We start from the raw sequence: 16,113 nt of genomic DNA on the forward strand, positions 1-16,113 counted from the left end.
CGATGGAGGAGTCCAAGGACCTGCATGTCCTTGGTGGAGTGGGAGGGGGAGTTGAAGTGTTGAGCCACGGGGTGGTTGGGTGGGTTGGTCCGGGTGTCCCAGAGGTGTTCTCTGAAACGTCACCTCTCCTAGAGCTTCCGTGTAATCCCCACTTCCCTTCATTAAATACCAGCTGCCTTTAGTCCACGCACATGGGCATATTGAAGAGCATGACAGGAGAATGGATTGAAACCGAAGGTTCAATAGCCAGAACGAGAGAGGAAGGAGGAAATAAACGGGGTTTGTGGATCCCAGGGGATACAGACTCCACGCTGAGTCCTTTGTGGGCATTCCTGCAGTAATACAAGACAACATTCCATGATGAGAGTTAAACCCGGGTGGCAGGTGAGGGAGCCACTGAACATTAGCAGGTTTGGTGCAAACACAGGAGTTTTGTTCAGTCAATAACAGTGTGTTAGACATGGAGGTGAAGTGAACAGTGAGGGGAAATGTTGCCGAAAGCTGCAGATGGACAACTTTCATTGGAACAGGAGGAGACCATTCAGCCCCTCAACCCTGCTCTGCCATTCAACTGGGACTTAGATATGATGCAGAGCTGGGCTGCGGAGTGGCAGATGGAGTTCAACCCTGCCTAGTGTGAGGTTGTCCATTTTGGAAGAACAAATAAGAATGCGGAATACAGGGTTAATGGTAGGGTTCTTGGTCAGGTGGAGGAACAGAGGGATCTTGGGGTCTATGTACATAGATCTTTGAAGGTTGCTACTCAGGTGGATAGAGTTTGTAAGAAGGCCTATGGAGTATTATCGTTCATTAGCAGAGGGATTGAATTCAAGAGTCGTGAAGTGATGTTGCAGCTGTGCAGGACTTTGGTTAGGCCACATTTGGAGTACTGTGTGCAGTTCTGGTCATCTCACTTTAGGAAAGATGTGGAAGCTTTGGAGAAGGTGCAGAGAAGATTTACCAGGATGTTGCCTGGATTGGAGAATAGGTCGTACGAGGATAGGTTGAGAGTGCTAGGCCTTCTCTCGTTGGAACGGCAAAGGATGAGGGGTGACTTGATAGAGGTTTATAAGATGATGAGAGGAATAAATAGAATAGACAGTCAGAAACATTTTCCCCGGGTACAACAGAGTGTTACAAGGGGACATAAATTTAAGGTGAAGGGTGGAAGGTATAGGGGAGATGTCAGGGGTGGGTTCTTTACCCAGAGAGTGGTGGGGGCATGGAATGCACTGCCTGTGGGAGTGGTAGAGTCAGAATCATTGGTGACCTTTAAGCGGCAATTGGATAGGTACATGGATGGGTGCTTAAGCTAGGACAAATGTTCGGCACAACATCGTGGGCTGAAGGGCCTGTTCTGTGCTGTATTGTTCTATGTTCTATGTTCTATCCTTGGAATGGTAGGCCTAACATATGATTTGAGGATTCTGGGATTGTATTCATTAGAGTTTAGAAGGTTGAGGGGAAATCTAATAGAAACTTACAAGATAATACATGGCTTAGAAAGGGTGGAAGCTGGGAAGTTGTTTCTGTTAGGCAGGGAGACTAGGACCCGTGGGCACAGCCTTAAAATTAGAGGGGGTCAATTTAGAACGGAAATGAGGAGACATTTCTTCAGCCAGAGGTTGGTGGGCCTGTGGAATTCATTGCCATGGAGCGCAGTGGAGGCCGGGGCATTAAATGTCTTCAAGGCAGGGATTGATAAATTCTTGATCTCGCAAGGAATTAAGGGATATGGGGGCAGTGCGGGTAAGTGGAATTGAAGTGCCCATCAGCTATGATTAAATGGCAGACTAGACTCGATGGGCCGAAAGGCCTTATTTCCACTCCTATGTCTTATGATCTTCTTTTGCGACATGCCATCCCCAGTGCTTCTTCCGTGTGTTGCTCAGCATGGTGGAGTCCTGATTCAGCTGCTGAGTTAAGACGGTGCTTGGAAGTCAGGACTTTTCCTTGCCAACGTTTAACTTGAAGCCTTGATACCTCATGAAGTCTAGTGTCAGTATTGAGTGTTACCAGGGCAACTCCCTCCCAAATGCATGCCACTGTGCTGCCACCTCTGCTGGGTATGTCCTGCCAGTGGGACAGGACTTCACCAGGGTTGGTAATGATGCTGTCTGGGACGTTGTCTGTTTGGTATGATTCTGAGAATGTAACTATATCAGGCTATTGCACAACTAGTCTGTGAGTCAGCTCTCCCAATTTTGATCCTAGCTCCCATATATTTGTAAGGAGGACTTTGCAAGGATGACAGAACTGTGTCTGTCATTGTCTTTTCTGGTGCCTAGGTTGATACCAGGTGTTCATCCAGTTTCATTTCTCTTTGGAGACTTTGTGGTGATTTATGCAACTGAATTGCTCGCTTGGTCATAGGGCAGTTGAGAGTCAACCACGTTGCTGTGGTTCTGGAATCCAAACTCCCCACAGTCACCCAAAGCAGGAATCAAACCTGGGTCCTTGGCACTGTGAGACAGCTATGCTAACCACTAAGCCATCTTGAATGTAGGAACTGATTGTTAAAATTTCTGTGGCTTTGCAAGGAGGGTTGGGAAATGGTGAAAACTAATGTAGAATTAGATTTTATCATCACATGTACTCAAGTACAGAACTACAGGAGTATAGTGATAGATTTAAGACAGACATCAGAGGCAGGTTCCTGACGCAGAGAGTGGTAAGGGTGTGGAATACCCTACCTGCTAATATAGTCAACTCAGCCACATTAGGGAGATTTAAACAATCCTTAGATAAGCACATGGAGGATGATGATGGGATAGTGTAGGGGGATGAGCTGAGAATAATTCACAGGTTGGCACAACATCGAGGGCCAAAGGGCCTGTTCTGCGCTGTATTGTTCTATGTTCTATAATGAAAAGTGTACAGTGTCGCCATTGTTGCTGCTATCTATGGTACAAAAGTACCTAGGTACAAAATGTTGGGTACAAAGTAAAAAAATAAAGAAGCAAAGTTAAAAGTTACAAATTACAGTCCTCCTTAGTATTAAGAAGAAAAATAAAGAATGAAAGTTAAAAGTTCAACATTGCAGTCTTAAGTGCTTAGCTGCGCTGGGCTCGCATTCTCTACAAGAACTCGATCTCCTTCACTTTGGCCAGCTCTGCTGCCCCTGCCAACTTGTGTTCCTGAGGTAGGTGCGTACAGAAACCAGAGAATTTATAATGGGAAGCAAAGAAATGGCTGACTATCTCAATTCATACTTCACTTCTGTCTTCATAAACATGGACACGAATAACGTACCATAAATAATGAGGAACCCAGGGTTTAGTGAGAGGGAGCAACTGAAGCAAATTTGTATGAGTCACAAAATTGTGTTGGAGAAATTGGTTAGGGCACTTTTGTCTGAAATTTTGATCTCCCTCCTTTAGGAAGGATGTTAGAACATAGAAGAGTACAGTACAGAACAGGTCCTTTGGCCCACGATGTTGTGCCAAGGGTTAATCCTAATGTAAAATTAAATAACTTAACCTACGTACCCCTCAACTCACTGCTATCCATGTGCAAGTCCTGCAGTGGCTTAAATGTACCTAATGACTCTACTTCCACCACCACCACTGGCAACGCATTCCATGCATTCCTGCTTAAAGAACCTTCCTCTGACATCCCCTCTATACCTTTATCCTAATATCTTAAAACTATAACCCCTTGTTCCAATCAATCTGCCCTGGGGAAACGTCTCTGGCTATCGACTCTATCCATGCCTCTCATTATCTCCTATACCTTGATCAGGTCACCTCTCTTCCTCCCCCTCTCCAGAGAGAGAGGTCCGAGCTCATTCACCCTCCCTTCATAAGGCAAGCCCTCCAGTCCAGGCAGCATCCTGGTAAACCTTCTTTGTACCCTCTCCAAAGCTTCTGTATCTTTCCTATAGTAGGGCGACCAGAACTGGACACAATATTCCAAGTGAGGTCTCACCAGGGACTTGTAGAGCTATAGCAAAAGCTTGCGGCTCTTAAACTCAATCCCCCTGTTAATGAAAGCCAAAACACCATATGCTTTTTTAATAATCCTATCCACTTGGGTGGCAACTGAGGGATCTGTGTACTTGCACACCAAGATCCCTCTGTTCCTCCAAGAATCCTATCTTTAATCCTATATTCAACATTCGAGTTTGATCTTCCAAAATGCATCACTTTGCATTTATTCAGGTTGAACTTCATCTGCCATTTCTCAGCCCAGGTCTGCATTCTGTCTATGTCACGCTGCAGCCTGCAATAGCCCTCGATACTATCAACGGCACCTCCAACCTTTGTGTCATTGGCAAATTTACTAACTCACACTTCAACCTCCTCATCCAAGTCATTTATAAAAACTACAAAGAGTAGAGGCCCAAGAACAGAGCCCTGCGGAACCCAACTCAACATTGACCTCCAGGCAGAATACTATCCATCTGCAACCACACTCTGCCTTCTGTCAGCCAACCAATTCTGAAACCAGACAGTCAAATCTCCCTATATCCCATACTTCCTGACTTTATGAACGAGCCTACCATGGGGAACCCGATCAAATGCCTTGCTGAAGTCCAAATACACCACATCCACTGCTCGTCCTTCGTCGGCCTATCTTGTCACCTCCTCAAAGAACTTAATAAGATTTGTGAGGCATGATCTGCCCCTCACAAAGCCATGCTGACTGCCTTTAATCATGCTATGCTTTGCCAAATAGTCATAAATCCTATCCCTCAGAATTCTTTCTAAAACTTTGCTGACCATACACGTAAGACTGACTGCCCTGTAATTGCCAGGGATTTCTCTATTCCCCTTCTTGAAAAGAGGAACAACATTTGCCTCCTTTCAATACTCCAGTACGACTCCTGTGGAGAGTGAGGAAGCAAAGATCTTTGCCAGCGGCTTAGCAACCTGCTGTCTTGCTTCCCGGGGCAGCCTAGGATAAATCTGCTCTGACCCTGGGGACTTATCAATCTTAATGTTTTCAACTTCAACTTCATCGATCTTGATCTGGTCAAGCTTGTATCCCAGCTCCTCAAAGTTCTCATTCACAACAAGGTCCCTTTCCTTAGTGAAAACTGAAGCAAAAAACTCATTTAGGGTTTCCCTATCTGCTCACATTCCATGAACAAGTTCTCTACGCTATCCCTAATCATTCTCTCATTCCTCACGTATGAGTAAAATGCCTTTGGGTTCTCCCTAATCCTTCTTGCCAAGCCTTTTTCGTGCCCCCTCCAGACTCTCCTCAGTCCATTTCTGAGCTCCTTTCTAGTAAGCCTTTCTAGTAAGCCTGTAATCTTCTAAAGCTGTGCTAGATCCTCGCTTCCTCCACCTTATGTAAGCTGCTGCCTTCTTTTTAACGAGAAGCTCCTCTGTTCTCGTCATCCAAGGTTCCTTAATCTTACCCCTTCTCACCTGTCTCAGAGGAACAAATTTGTGCATCACTCGCAACAACTGCTCCTTAAAAGGTCTCTACGTTTCTATTGTGTCCTTTCTGTGGAACAATTGCTCCCAGTCTGTACTTCCCAAATCCTGTCTGATAGTGTCATAATTTCCTTTTCCCCAACTAAATATCTTCCCTCGGTAACTGCTCCTTTCCCTCTCCAAGGCTATGGTAAATGTGAGGCAGTTGTGATCACTGTCACCAAAGTGTTCTACCACCGCTAGTTCTGACACCTGTCCTGGCTCGTTGCTGAGCACCAAATCCAAATGGCCTCTCCCTCATCGGTCTCCTCCTGCACACACCTGACAAAAATGGCTCCATCTAAACCATCTGCACTAAGGAGATTCCAGTCGACATTGGGAAAGTTGAAATCACCCATAACAACAACCCTGCAACATCTGCATTTTTCCAGAATCTGCCCACCTGTGAGTTCTTCAATCTCTCTATTGCTATTAGGGGGTCTGTAGAAAACCCCCAGTGAGGTGACTGTTCCCTTGCTGTTCCTAACTTCCACCCATATGGACTCAGTAGACAAACGCTCCTCAACAACCTTCTTTTCTGTAGCTGTGATGCACTCTCTGATTAGCAAATGATGTGAAACTTGAAACGGTTGGGAAAAGATTTACAAGGATGTTGCCATGGTTGGAGGGTTTGAGCTATAGTGAGAGGCTGAACAGGCTGGGACTGTTTTCCCTGGAGCATCAGAGGCTCAGGGGTGTCCTTATAGAGGTTTATAAAATCATGAGGGGCATGGGATAGGGTAAGTAGACTATATCTTTTCCATGGGTAAGAGAGTCCAAAACTAGAGGGCATAGGTTTAAGGTGAGATGGGAAAGATTTAAAAAAGGGATCAAAGAGACCACCTTTTCACTCTGAGGGTGGTGCATGTATGGAATGAGCTGCCAGAGGAAGTGGTGGAGGGTGGTGCAGTTACAACATTTAAAAGACATATGGATGGATAAACGAATAGGAAGAGTTTAGAGGAAAATGGGCCAAATGCTGGCAACTGGGGCTAGATTTGAGGCTAGGACCCGAGGGCATAGCCTTAGAATAAAGGGAAGACCTTTAAGAGTGGAGATAAGGAGAAACTACTTCAACTAGAGAGTGGTGAATCTATGGAATTCGTTGCCACAGAAGACTGTGGAGGCTAGGTCATTGAATATATTTAAGACGGAGATAGGTTTTTGAGTATCAAGGGATACGGAGAGAAAGTGGGAGAATGGGGTTAAGAAACTTATCAGCCATGATTGAAATGCAAAGTGGCCTTGGTGGGCGGAATGGCCTAATTTCTGTTCCTATGTCTTATGGTCTTATTTATTTATTATATCTCATTGGCATTGATGACTTGGACCAAAGTATCTGTTTCTGTGCTGTGTTTCTCAATGTCTCCAAATTCTCCTTAAGGAAGTCACCCAGAGATGGTCAATCCATTGATGGTCATCTTTCAAGATTCTTTAGACTCTGAAACAATTCTGGCAGATTGGAGGGTTTCGAATGTAAGGAGGCAGAGGGAAAACAGTGAATTATAGACCATTGAGTCTGACGTTGGTCATGAGGAAGATGCTGGGAGTTTATTATCAAGGATTTTATACCAGAACATTTAGAAAAGAGTGGTAGACTGTGTAGCAGTTTCTTCACTCAAGCCATCAGGCTCCTTAACACTGTATGATCGGACGTTTTTTTCCATGTGAAATTCGTTGCATGACTTCAAATTGCTGATAGAACAATGTCTTAATTATTATTCTTTTATTACATTGTAATTTGGGTGTTTGCACTTCTTATGCACTTCATGCCACCCTTTGTATGACTTGTAGTTTGTGCTGTCCATGTACCATCTTGGTCCTGGAGGAACACTCTATTTTTACGTTGTATGTGGAAGAAAACAAATAAAAACTACTGTACTCTACTCTAGAATCAGACACAGTCAGCATGGTTTTACCAGAATCTCTAATCTGATAGTAACAGTCATCCACTTATGACAGTGAAATGATTTTCCTCTCAGGGTAGTGAATCCGTGGTATTCTTTACCGCAGAGGGCTATTGAGGTTGGTCAGTAAGTATATTCCAGCCTGAGAAAGACATTTTTACTCATTGCTGGAATCAGAGGTTATGGGGAAAAGCCAGCAAAGTGAAATTGAGGATTTCGGAAAAGTCATGATCTCACTGAATGACAGAGCAGATTCAGTGGCATGGACAGCCTACTTCAGAGTCTTTCTCCCAGAATAGTAATGTCAAAAAATTGGAGGCATAGGTTCAAGAGAGATGTGCGAGGAAAACATTTTATGCTGAGGACGATTTGTGCCTGAAACGTGCAACCAGGGCAGGTGGTAGAAATAGATATGATCGTAACATTTAAGAGGCAATTCGACGCTCATGTGGACAGGCAGTGAATAGAAGGATACAGACCATATGCAGGCAGATAGGGTTAGTTTAGAATGGCAACATTGTGGGCTGAAGGGCATTTTCCTGTGCTGTACAGTTCTGTGTTCTGCTCCTTCACCTTATGATCTTACCACTACCAGGACTGTACCTGTTGTCTTCAGAGAAAAGGTTGGGAAGATTAGACTTGTATCTTTTGGAATTAGATGAAACATGCAAGGTCCTGAGAGGTCTTGACAGGGTTGATGTGGAGAGGATGCTTCCTCTAATGGAAGAATGAAGAACGATGGAAACACTCTTTCAAAACCCGGAGCTGCCCATTTGAAACAGAATGGTAGTGATTTGTTTACCCTCTCTCTGAGGCCTGTAAATTTTTGGGACTCTTGTCCTGCAAAGATGGGGGAATCAGAGTCCTTTAATGTTTTTAAGCCATATGTAGATAGATTCTTGTTAAGCAAGGGAATGATAGGTTATCGGGGGTAGGCAGGAATTTGGATTGAACTTGCAATCAGCTCACCCATATAGTACTGAATGGCAGTGCAGGCTTAAGAGACTGAATGGCCTACCCCTGCTCCTAATTTGTACATTGTTATAAGCACCACAAGGCATCCCTGAAAATGAGGTACCAACTTATTGGCATGAAATTATCCACTTTTTCTTCATAACTGGCATACTCTTATCAGCTTAACTGATCTCAAATGTGATGAATTTGAAGGAAGCTTTGAAAACCTGCCCAATCTCATTGTAAATATTATTCACAATAAAGCATCTAAGGTGAGGGTAGGGGTGTGACAGATTCCATTAAGATTTCCATCTTCAAATGAAGACAGGGTTCCATCAAAGGACAAGGCTATAAGATTCACAACCAACTTCAGTTATTGTGCTGATAGGGTGATGGATCAGCCAATCATCAGCAAAGTGAAAGGAAGAGTCATTTATATTACTACTAATTCTCCAAGATTTATAAATATTCTCTTTGGGTTTTGCCAGGATTGCTTGTTGCAGCATTGATTCAAATGTAGGCATGAGCTAAATTCTAGAGTTGAGAATGAATGCTTTTGATATCAAGACAGTGTTTGACTAAATTAGCTCCAAGGAACTGAAGGCTCCAACTGTTCATACCTGGCACAAAGTAGGATGGTTGCCATTGTTATGATATCCAACCAGAACGTCACTACAGGAGACTCTTTAACCAAGCATCCAAGGCTCAATAATTCATAATTGCATTACCATTGACCAGAATTTCAACTGGGCTAGCCACATAAGTGTATAGACTATTACAGCAGGTCAGAAGTCATCTATTCTGTATTGACTAACTCCTCAAAATGTCTCCAAAGTCAATAAGTCATATATCAGGACACTAGTGGAATACTCTGCACTTCCCTGGAGAGGTGAAATGGCAAAAATGTAATGTGAAGTTTGACACAACCCAGGACAAAGCAGCCTGCTCGTTTTGAGTTCAATATATTATTGGCATAACATGACTGTAGTGTATACCATTTCTAGAATGCACTGCAACAATTTACGAAGGCATTTTCAACAACATCTCCTAAACATGTGACCAGTATCATCAGTAGGACCAAAGGAACAGGGTTCAGATGAACTCATCTACAATAACCCATCAAAGCTGCATATCATCCTATCATGGCTATGTACCCACTGACCTTCCAGTTTTGTCTGATCAAAATTGAGAAGCTGCAAACCAAGCAGTTAATTTGGAAGCTCATCCACCATATGGACTGCAGTAGTTCAAGAAGTAATCTTACCTATACCTTCCTTCTCAAGGACATGAAGGATGGGCAATAATTGTTAACCTTTCCAGTGACATCCCTTTCCTGGGATTTAATGGATGATGTATCAAAGCCCATGAGACAGCTGATATGAAGAATATCACTTGTACACAGCAGGGGATTTGAGAGCACTAACATTGAAGTACTGCTTTTCTCAACAGTTGTATTATTTGAGGCTGTCTGCTTGAATTGGAATGTGTTCAGTTCCCCAAATCCAATGTTCTAAATAACAATAAACGTCATTGAGAAATATATATTCTGTATTCTTCGTTTTTAAAATAGATGAACATAGAAATATGCCAATGAATAAATTAATTATTTTGTTTACTTTACAGCACAAGTACATTTCAATATCTGAGATTCAGATAAAGAAGGAAGAGGAATATTTGAAAAAGCCACTCTCAGCGGTACGGATAATGCTATTTAAAATTTTGAATTCAGCTCATGTCAGTTAACAGGATTTTTAATAATAAATTTGATTCTTAAGAACCTGGTCTACCTATAAAAACATCTAACTTTACATAGAATATTCACAACCACTACCACTGATACACTGTGTGATGTGGAAGTGCTGGTATTGAACTGAGTGGACAAGGTTAGAAGTCACACGACAACAGGTTAGGATCGAATAGGTTTATTTGAAATCACAGGTTTTCTGAGCACTGCCCCTTCGTCAGGTAAAGTGAAGAGAAGCGCACAGGCTCAGAATTGATAAGCAGAGATCAAAAAATCATGCAAACGATGTGAGTGGAGTGTTGACGGGCTGAATAATAAGTCTCTGCAAAGTGTGGGACAGTGTGAGTAATGATGAAGGGCTTATGCCCTAAACGTCGATTCTCCTGCTCCTCAGATGCTGCCTGGCGTGCCGTGCTTTTCCAGCAACACGCACTTGACTCAGATCTCCAGCATCTGCAGTCCTTTGTCCTGGTGTGAGTAAAGTGTCAACAACTGAGTAGCAAGTGAAGGGATAACCTACAATCTGGTTAATTGAGGCAGAGAGATAATTACAAAAAAAATAAAAACAAGGTAGTGCTGGAGACAAGGCACATGGATGGGATAACGTGATGCATGCTGAGGGTATAACCAAAGTAACAAGTAATCCAAAATTGTACGACCAATTAAAGTAGAGAGATCATAACAATTTATCAAGGTAGTGGTTTCAAAACAGGACAGTAAGGAAGATTTTATTAAGTTATTTGTTTCCATAAGCAGAGATACAAAAGCAATTGAAAATGATAAAGACACAAAAAGTTATTTTTTTTCTAAATTAAAATTAATTAAATAAAATAAGGATGAAGGATCAGGTGATGTGTTGTTTCTGCATGATATGGAAGCTGGTGGACTCTTATTGTGGCTCCCAGTGACCATATCTGTAGTAATGTTGGTTACTGGAAAAATTCTGGCTCAGAGTCCATGAACTGGAGTCTGAGCTTCAAACATCGCGACACATCGAGGAAGGGGAGAGTTACCTGGCTGCTGTATTTCAGGAGACAGTCACACCTCTTAGATGCACGAACCTGAATTCAGCCAGTGGTCAGGGACAGGAGGGTATGGTTGTGAGTGAGGCAGATAGAGATCCAGGAGGTAGAGTTGCAGGAGCGTCAGCCCCTGTCTTTGTCCAACCGGTTCAAGAGTTTTGCTCCCTGTGTGGGCAGGAATGGGTCTGAAGGGAGGATGAGACAACTGACCACAGCGCCATGGTGCAGGGAGCCACTCAAGTGGGGGGAGAAAAGAGAAATGTTGCATACAGGGATAGTATGGTTAAAGTTGAAGAGTGTGGTGCTGGAAAAACACAGCTGGTCAGGCAGCATCCAAGGAGTAGGAGAATCGACATTTCGGGCATAAGCCCGTTGGAAGGTTGGAACTGGGATAAGGTGGGGGGAGGGGAAATGGGAAAACTGGTGAAATTCACATTGATCCTGTGTGATTGGCGGGTACCAAGGTGGAAGGTGAGATGTTGTTCTTCCAGGCGTCGGGTGGTTAGGGTTTGGCGATGGAAGTGGCGCAGGACCTGCACCTTCATCTACCAACTGCCTTCCCCGCGCCCCCCTCCCATTCATTCCTCAGCCCCCTTGGCCCACAAGCCCCATTCCTGATGATGGGCTTATGCCCAAAACGTCAATTCTCCCACTCCTCAGATGCTGCCTGACCTGCTGTGCTTTTCCAACACCGCACTCTTCCATATTGATCTCCAGCATCTGCAGTCCTATCTTTCTCCTAGATAGTATAGTTAGAGGCATAGACATTTCTCTGTGACCAGAATCGATAGTCCTGAAAGTTCTGGTGCTCAGGTTCAGGATATCTCATCTGGGCTGCAGAGGAACCTGGAATGGGAGGGTAAAGATCTAGTGGTCATGGTCCATGTGGGTACCAACAACATTGATAAAAGTAGGGCAGAGGTTCTGCTAAGCAAGTACGAACAGCTAAGAGCCACATTACAAAGTGGAACCAAAAAGGTCACAATCTCTGGATTACTACCTGAGCCATGAGCTAATTGGCACCGCATCAGTAAAATTAAGCAGGTAAATGCATCAGAGATTAATTGGGAGAAATTAGTTTGGATTCATGGAACATTGGCACCAGTAGTGGGGAAGAAAAGATCTGTTCCGATGGGATAGTCTTCATCAGAACCATGCTGGGACCAGGATCCAAGCAAATCACATAATTAGGGCTGTAGATAGAACTTTAAACTAAATAGGGTGGGGGAGGTGGAGGGTCAAGTTATCGGGAAATTAGAAAACCGAATTAAAGGAGGGGGTAAGAGTTCAGAACTCATGAAAGGTTATTTAAACCTCCAGCACAGACACAAATAGTGCATGGAAAGGGTTAGCAATCAAACTTCAAGCACACTGGACAAATGAATGACATTGAGAAGAGGGTTGGTAATTCAGGACTGAAGGTGTTATATCTGAATGAATGCAGTATAAGGAATAAAGGAAACAGTCAGGTTTGGTGTGGACAACAACGTGACAGATGGAATACAGCATGCCAAAGCATGAAGTCACCTATTTTGTATGATAAAGAAAAGAGTAAATTATTTTTTTAATTGCTGAGACATTAGGAAATATTCATAACCACAGTGACATAATTAAAAGGCAAAGGGAATGGGAGGGGTCAGGAGAAGTTTTTGAAGTTTCCAGAGCAGGAAAGAATATGGAAAGGAACATGAATCTAACTTCAGGCACAGCTAAGAAGGGGGCAGTCAACACAGGACTTGAAGTTGTTGTTTTTAAATGTGGGCAGTATGCGAACCAAGGTAAAGAAGCTTGTAGCACAGATTGGAATTGATGGGTATGATATGGGCATCATGTTAGGATGATGGATGGGAAACTAGATATCCAGGATATGCAACCTATTTAAAGGAAAGGCAGAGGGGGCAGGGTTGCATTGTTAATAAGATATTAAATTAAATCTATCTTTTTATTCAGTCATGGGATATGGGTGTTGCTTATTGACTAGGCTTTCATGGAATAGCTACAAGATTGTTTTATGGAGCAGTTTGCGGTAGAGCCCACTAGGGAACAGGCAATTCTAGATTAGGCGATGTGTAACCAGGCCACCTTGATTAGGGAGCTTAGATGAAGGAATATCTAGGGGGCAGTGACCATAATATGATAGAATTCACCTTGCAGTTTGAGAGGGAGAAACTGGAATCAGATGTAACAGTATTACAGTTGACATGAGGGAATTGATTGGAAGGGGAGCCTAGCAGGGAGGACAGAGGAGCAGTAATGGCAGGAATTTGTGGAGGTAATTCAGGAGACAGCAGAAATTCATCCCACAGAAGACGAAGCATGCTATGGGGCAGATAAGGCAACCGTAGCTAGTGACGGAAGGCAGGTAGAGCACAAAAGAAAAAGCAGATAACTTCATGAAAATTAGTAGGAAGCAGAAGTTTGGAAAGCTTTTGAAAATCACAGAGGCCAACTTTCTTAAAAAAAATAAAGCACAAAGCAGGGAGATGATTAAATATGAGGGTAAGCTAAGTAGTAATATAAAAAAAAATTGCAAGAGCTTGTATTTCTAAAGCCAAAAGTGAGGGATGCAAGAATGGACATTGGACAGCTGAAATGAGGCTGGAGAAGAAGTAATGGAAAACAAAGAAATGGCAGAGGAACTTGGAGAAATCAATGGTGATATCTGGGGACAGTCCATATCACAGCAGAGCAAGTGTTGGACGTATGAGAATGTATGAAGGTGGATAGATCGCCTGGTCCTGACCCGATATATCCAAGAACCCTGCAAGAGGCTAAAGAAGACATTGCAGTAGCCCTGGCTGATACATTTGAATCATCGTTGTCACGTGACTGTAGAAGACTGGAGGGTAGCAAATATTGTGCCGTTATTCAAGAAGGGCTGCAAAGAAAAGCCTGGGAACTATAAACCAATAAGCCTAACATCTGTGGTAGGTATCTATATCGGTGATTTTGATGAGAATGTACGAGGGATGATTGCAAAGTTTGCAAATGACATTAAAATAGGTAGTATCATGGACAGTAAGGAAGGTTGTCAGAAATTGCAGCAAGATCTTAATCAGCTGGGGAAGTGGGCTGAGAAATGGCCAATGGAGTTTAATATAGATGTGGAGGTCTTGTGTTTTGGAAAGTCAAACCAAGATCAGAGTTCCATGGTGAATGATAGGCCTTAAGGAGTGTAGTTGAACTGAGGGATCTTGGAGTTCAGGTTCTCAGTTCTCTGAATGTGGAGTCACAGGTAGACAGGGCAATGAAGAAGGCTTTTGGCACACTGGCCTTCATCAGTCAGGGCATTGGGTATAGAAGGTGGGAAGTTGCATTGCACTTGCACAGGACAGTAGTGAGGCCACACTTAGAGTATTGTATTCAGTTTTGGTCACCTTGCTTTCGGAAGAATGGGTACCAGGGCGTCAGGTCAGAAGATGCAGTAGCTGGTGCAAAAGTAGATACAATGAGCGGAGACACTGAGGAAGAGTAGACTGAAATGGCAAGAGGATGGGAGTCCAGGCAGAAGGAAGCAATGCAGATTTAAGAGCAAACGTTTGGAAAAAATGTAAAATTGGGTGACCGAATCAGATGCAAAAGACAGGGACATTGTCTGTTTAAAATCTAGCAATGAGTGTAAGGACACTTTATCTGAATATCCATAGTATTCGAAACAAATTCTGTGAACTTGATGTGCAAATCAGTACAATACGGTATAATTTAGTTACTATTACAGAAATGTGGTTGCAGGATGGTGATGACTGGGAATTAAATACCCAAGAGTACCAGGTAATTACGAAGGATAAGCAGGAAGGTATGGGAGGTGGGGTAGTGCACTTGATTAAGGATGATATTAGGGTAATTGGGAGAGACAATATAGGATCTAAGGAGTAAAATGTTGAATCCATTTGAGTGAAGATCAGGAATAGTCAGGGGAATAAGTCATTGGTGGAAGTAGTCTATAGGCCACCCAATAATAATGGTACAGTGGCACAGGTGATCAATCAGGAAATATCTGATGATTGTAAAAATAGAATGACGGACGTCATGGACTTTAACATGCACATTGATTGGCCGAATCAAGTCAGTAGAGGCAGTCTTGAAGTGAATAACTCATCCGTGATAACTTTTTTGGACAGCATGTTACCGAACTTGCGAGGGAGTGTGCAATCTTCCATCTAGTCCTGTGTAATGAGACAGGTAAAATTAGTGGTCTCATAGTTAAGGATCCTCTTTGAAAGAGTGATCACAGTATGATCAAATTTTGGATACAAATGGAGGGTGAAATAGTATCATCTAAAACCAGAGTGTTATGCTTAAACAAGGGAGACTATAATAAGAAGAGGAAGGAGTTGGCTAAGTTAGACAAGGTATATGATGGAACAGTGGGGGACTTTCAAAGAGACTTTTCATAGTGCTCAAGGAAAGTATATTCTGCTCAAAAACAAGGGTAGGAAGAGCCAGCCTTGGATAACTAAGGAAATAAAGGAAGGCATCCAATTAAAAGCTCAGACCTACAAAGTAGCCAAGAGTAGTGGGAGACAGGAAGATTGTAAAAACCTTAAAAAGCAACAAAGAACCATGAATCAAGCAATAAAGAAAGGAAAGACAGATTATGAATGCAAACTAGCACAGAATATAAAACCTGGTAGGAGAAGGTTTTATAAATATATAAAACGGAAAAGGGTGGCTGAATTGGGCGTAAGTCCCTTGCAGGATGAGAAAGGGAAAATAATATTGGGTAATGCTGAAACAGCCGAGGACTTGAATAATTACTTTCTGTCAGTCTTCACAGTGAAAAGTGTGTCTAACATGCCAAAGAACGATGTTAAGGATACAATGGGAGGTGAAGACTTCAATTTAATTGTTATCGCTAAAGGAATAAATGTTCAGCAAACTCGGGAGGTCTAAAGGGAGATGGGCTTCCTGGTCCTGATGGAATGCATCCCAGGTTGCTAACAGAAATGATAGAAGTTATGCTAGATGTGTTAGTGTTAATTTACCAAAATTCACTGGACTCCGGTCAGGTCCTGGTGGATTGGAAGATAGCGAATGTCATGTCGCTGTTTAAAAAAGGGTGT

The 16,113-nt window shown here is 42.9% G+C and overlaps 1 protein-coding gene across 1 annotated transcript in view; it reads left to right on the top strand.

Moving 5' to 3' along the window:
- The window catches only part of strip1 (striatin interacting protein 1), a gene marked incomplete at its 5' end in the record, with an annotated part of 196,340 nt that overhangs the window by 101,094 nt on the left and 79,133 nt on the right, over positions 1-16,113 (top strand). Inside the window, one exon of the mRNA XM_043718937.1 lies at positions 9,908-9,979. Within this exon, the coding sequence (XP_043574872.1) occupies positions 9,908-9,979 (72 nt within the window). The remainder of the gene's footprint in view (positions 1-9,907; positions 9,980-16,113) is intronic.

Source organism: Chiloscyllium plagiosum, chromosome 28, assembly GCF_004010195.1.
Source record: "Chiloscyllium plagiosum isolate BGI_BamShark_2017 chromosome 28, ASM401019v2, whole genome shotgun sequence".
NCBI classification, from domain to species: domain Eukaryota; kingdom Metazoa; phylum Chordata; class Chondrichthyes; order Orectolobiformes; family Hemiscylliidae; genus Chiloscyllium; species Chiloscyllium plagiosum.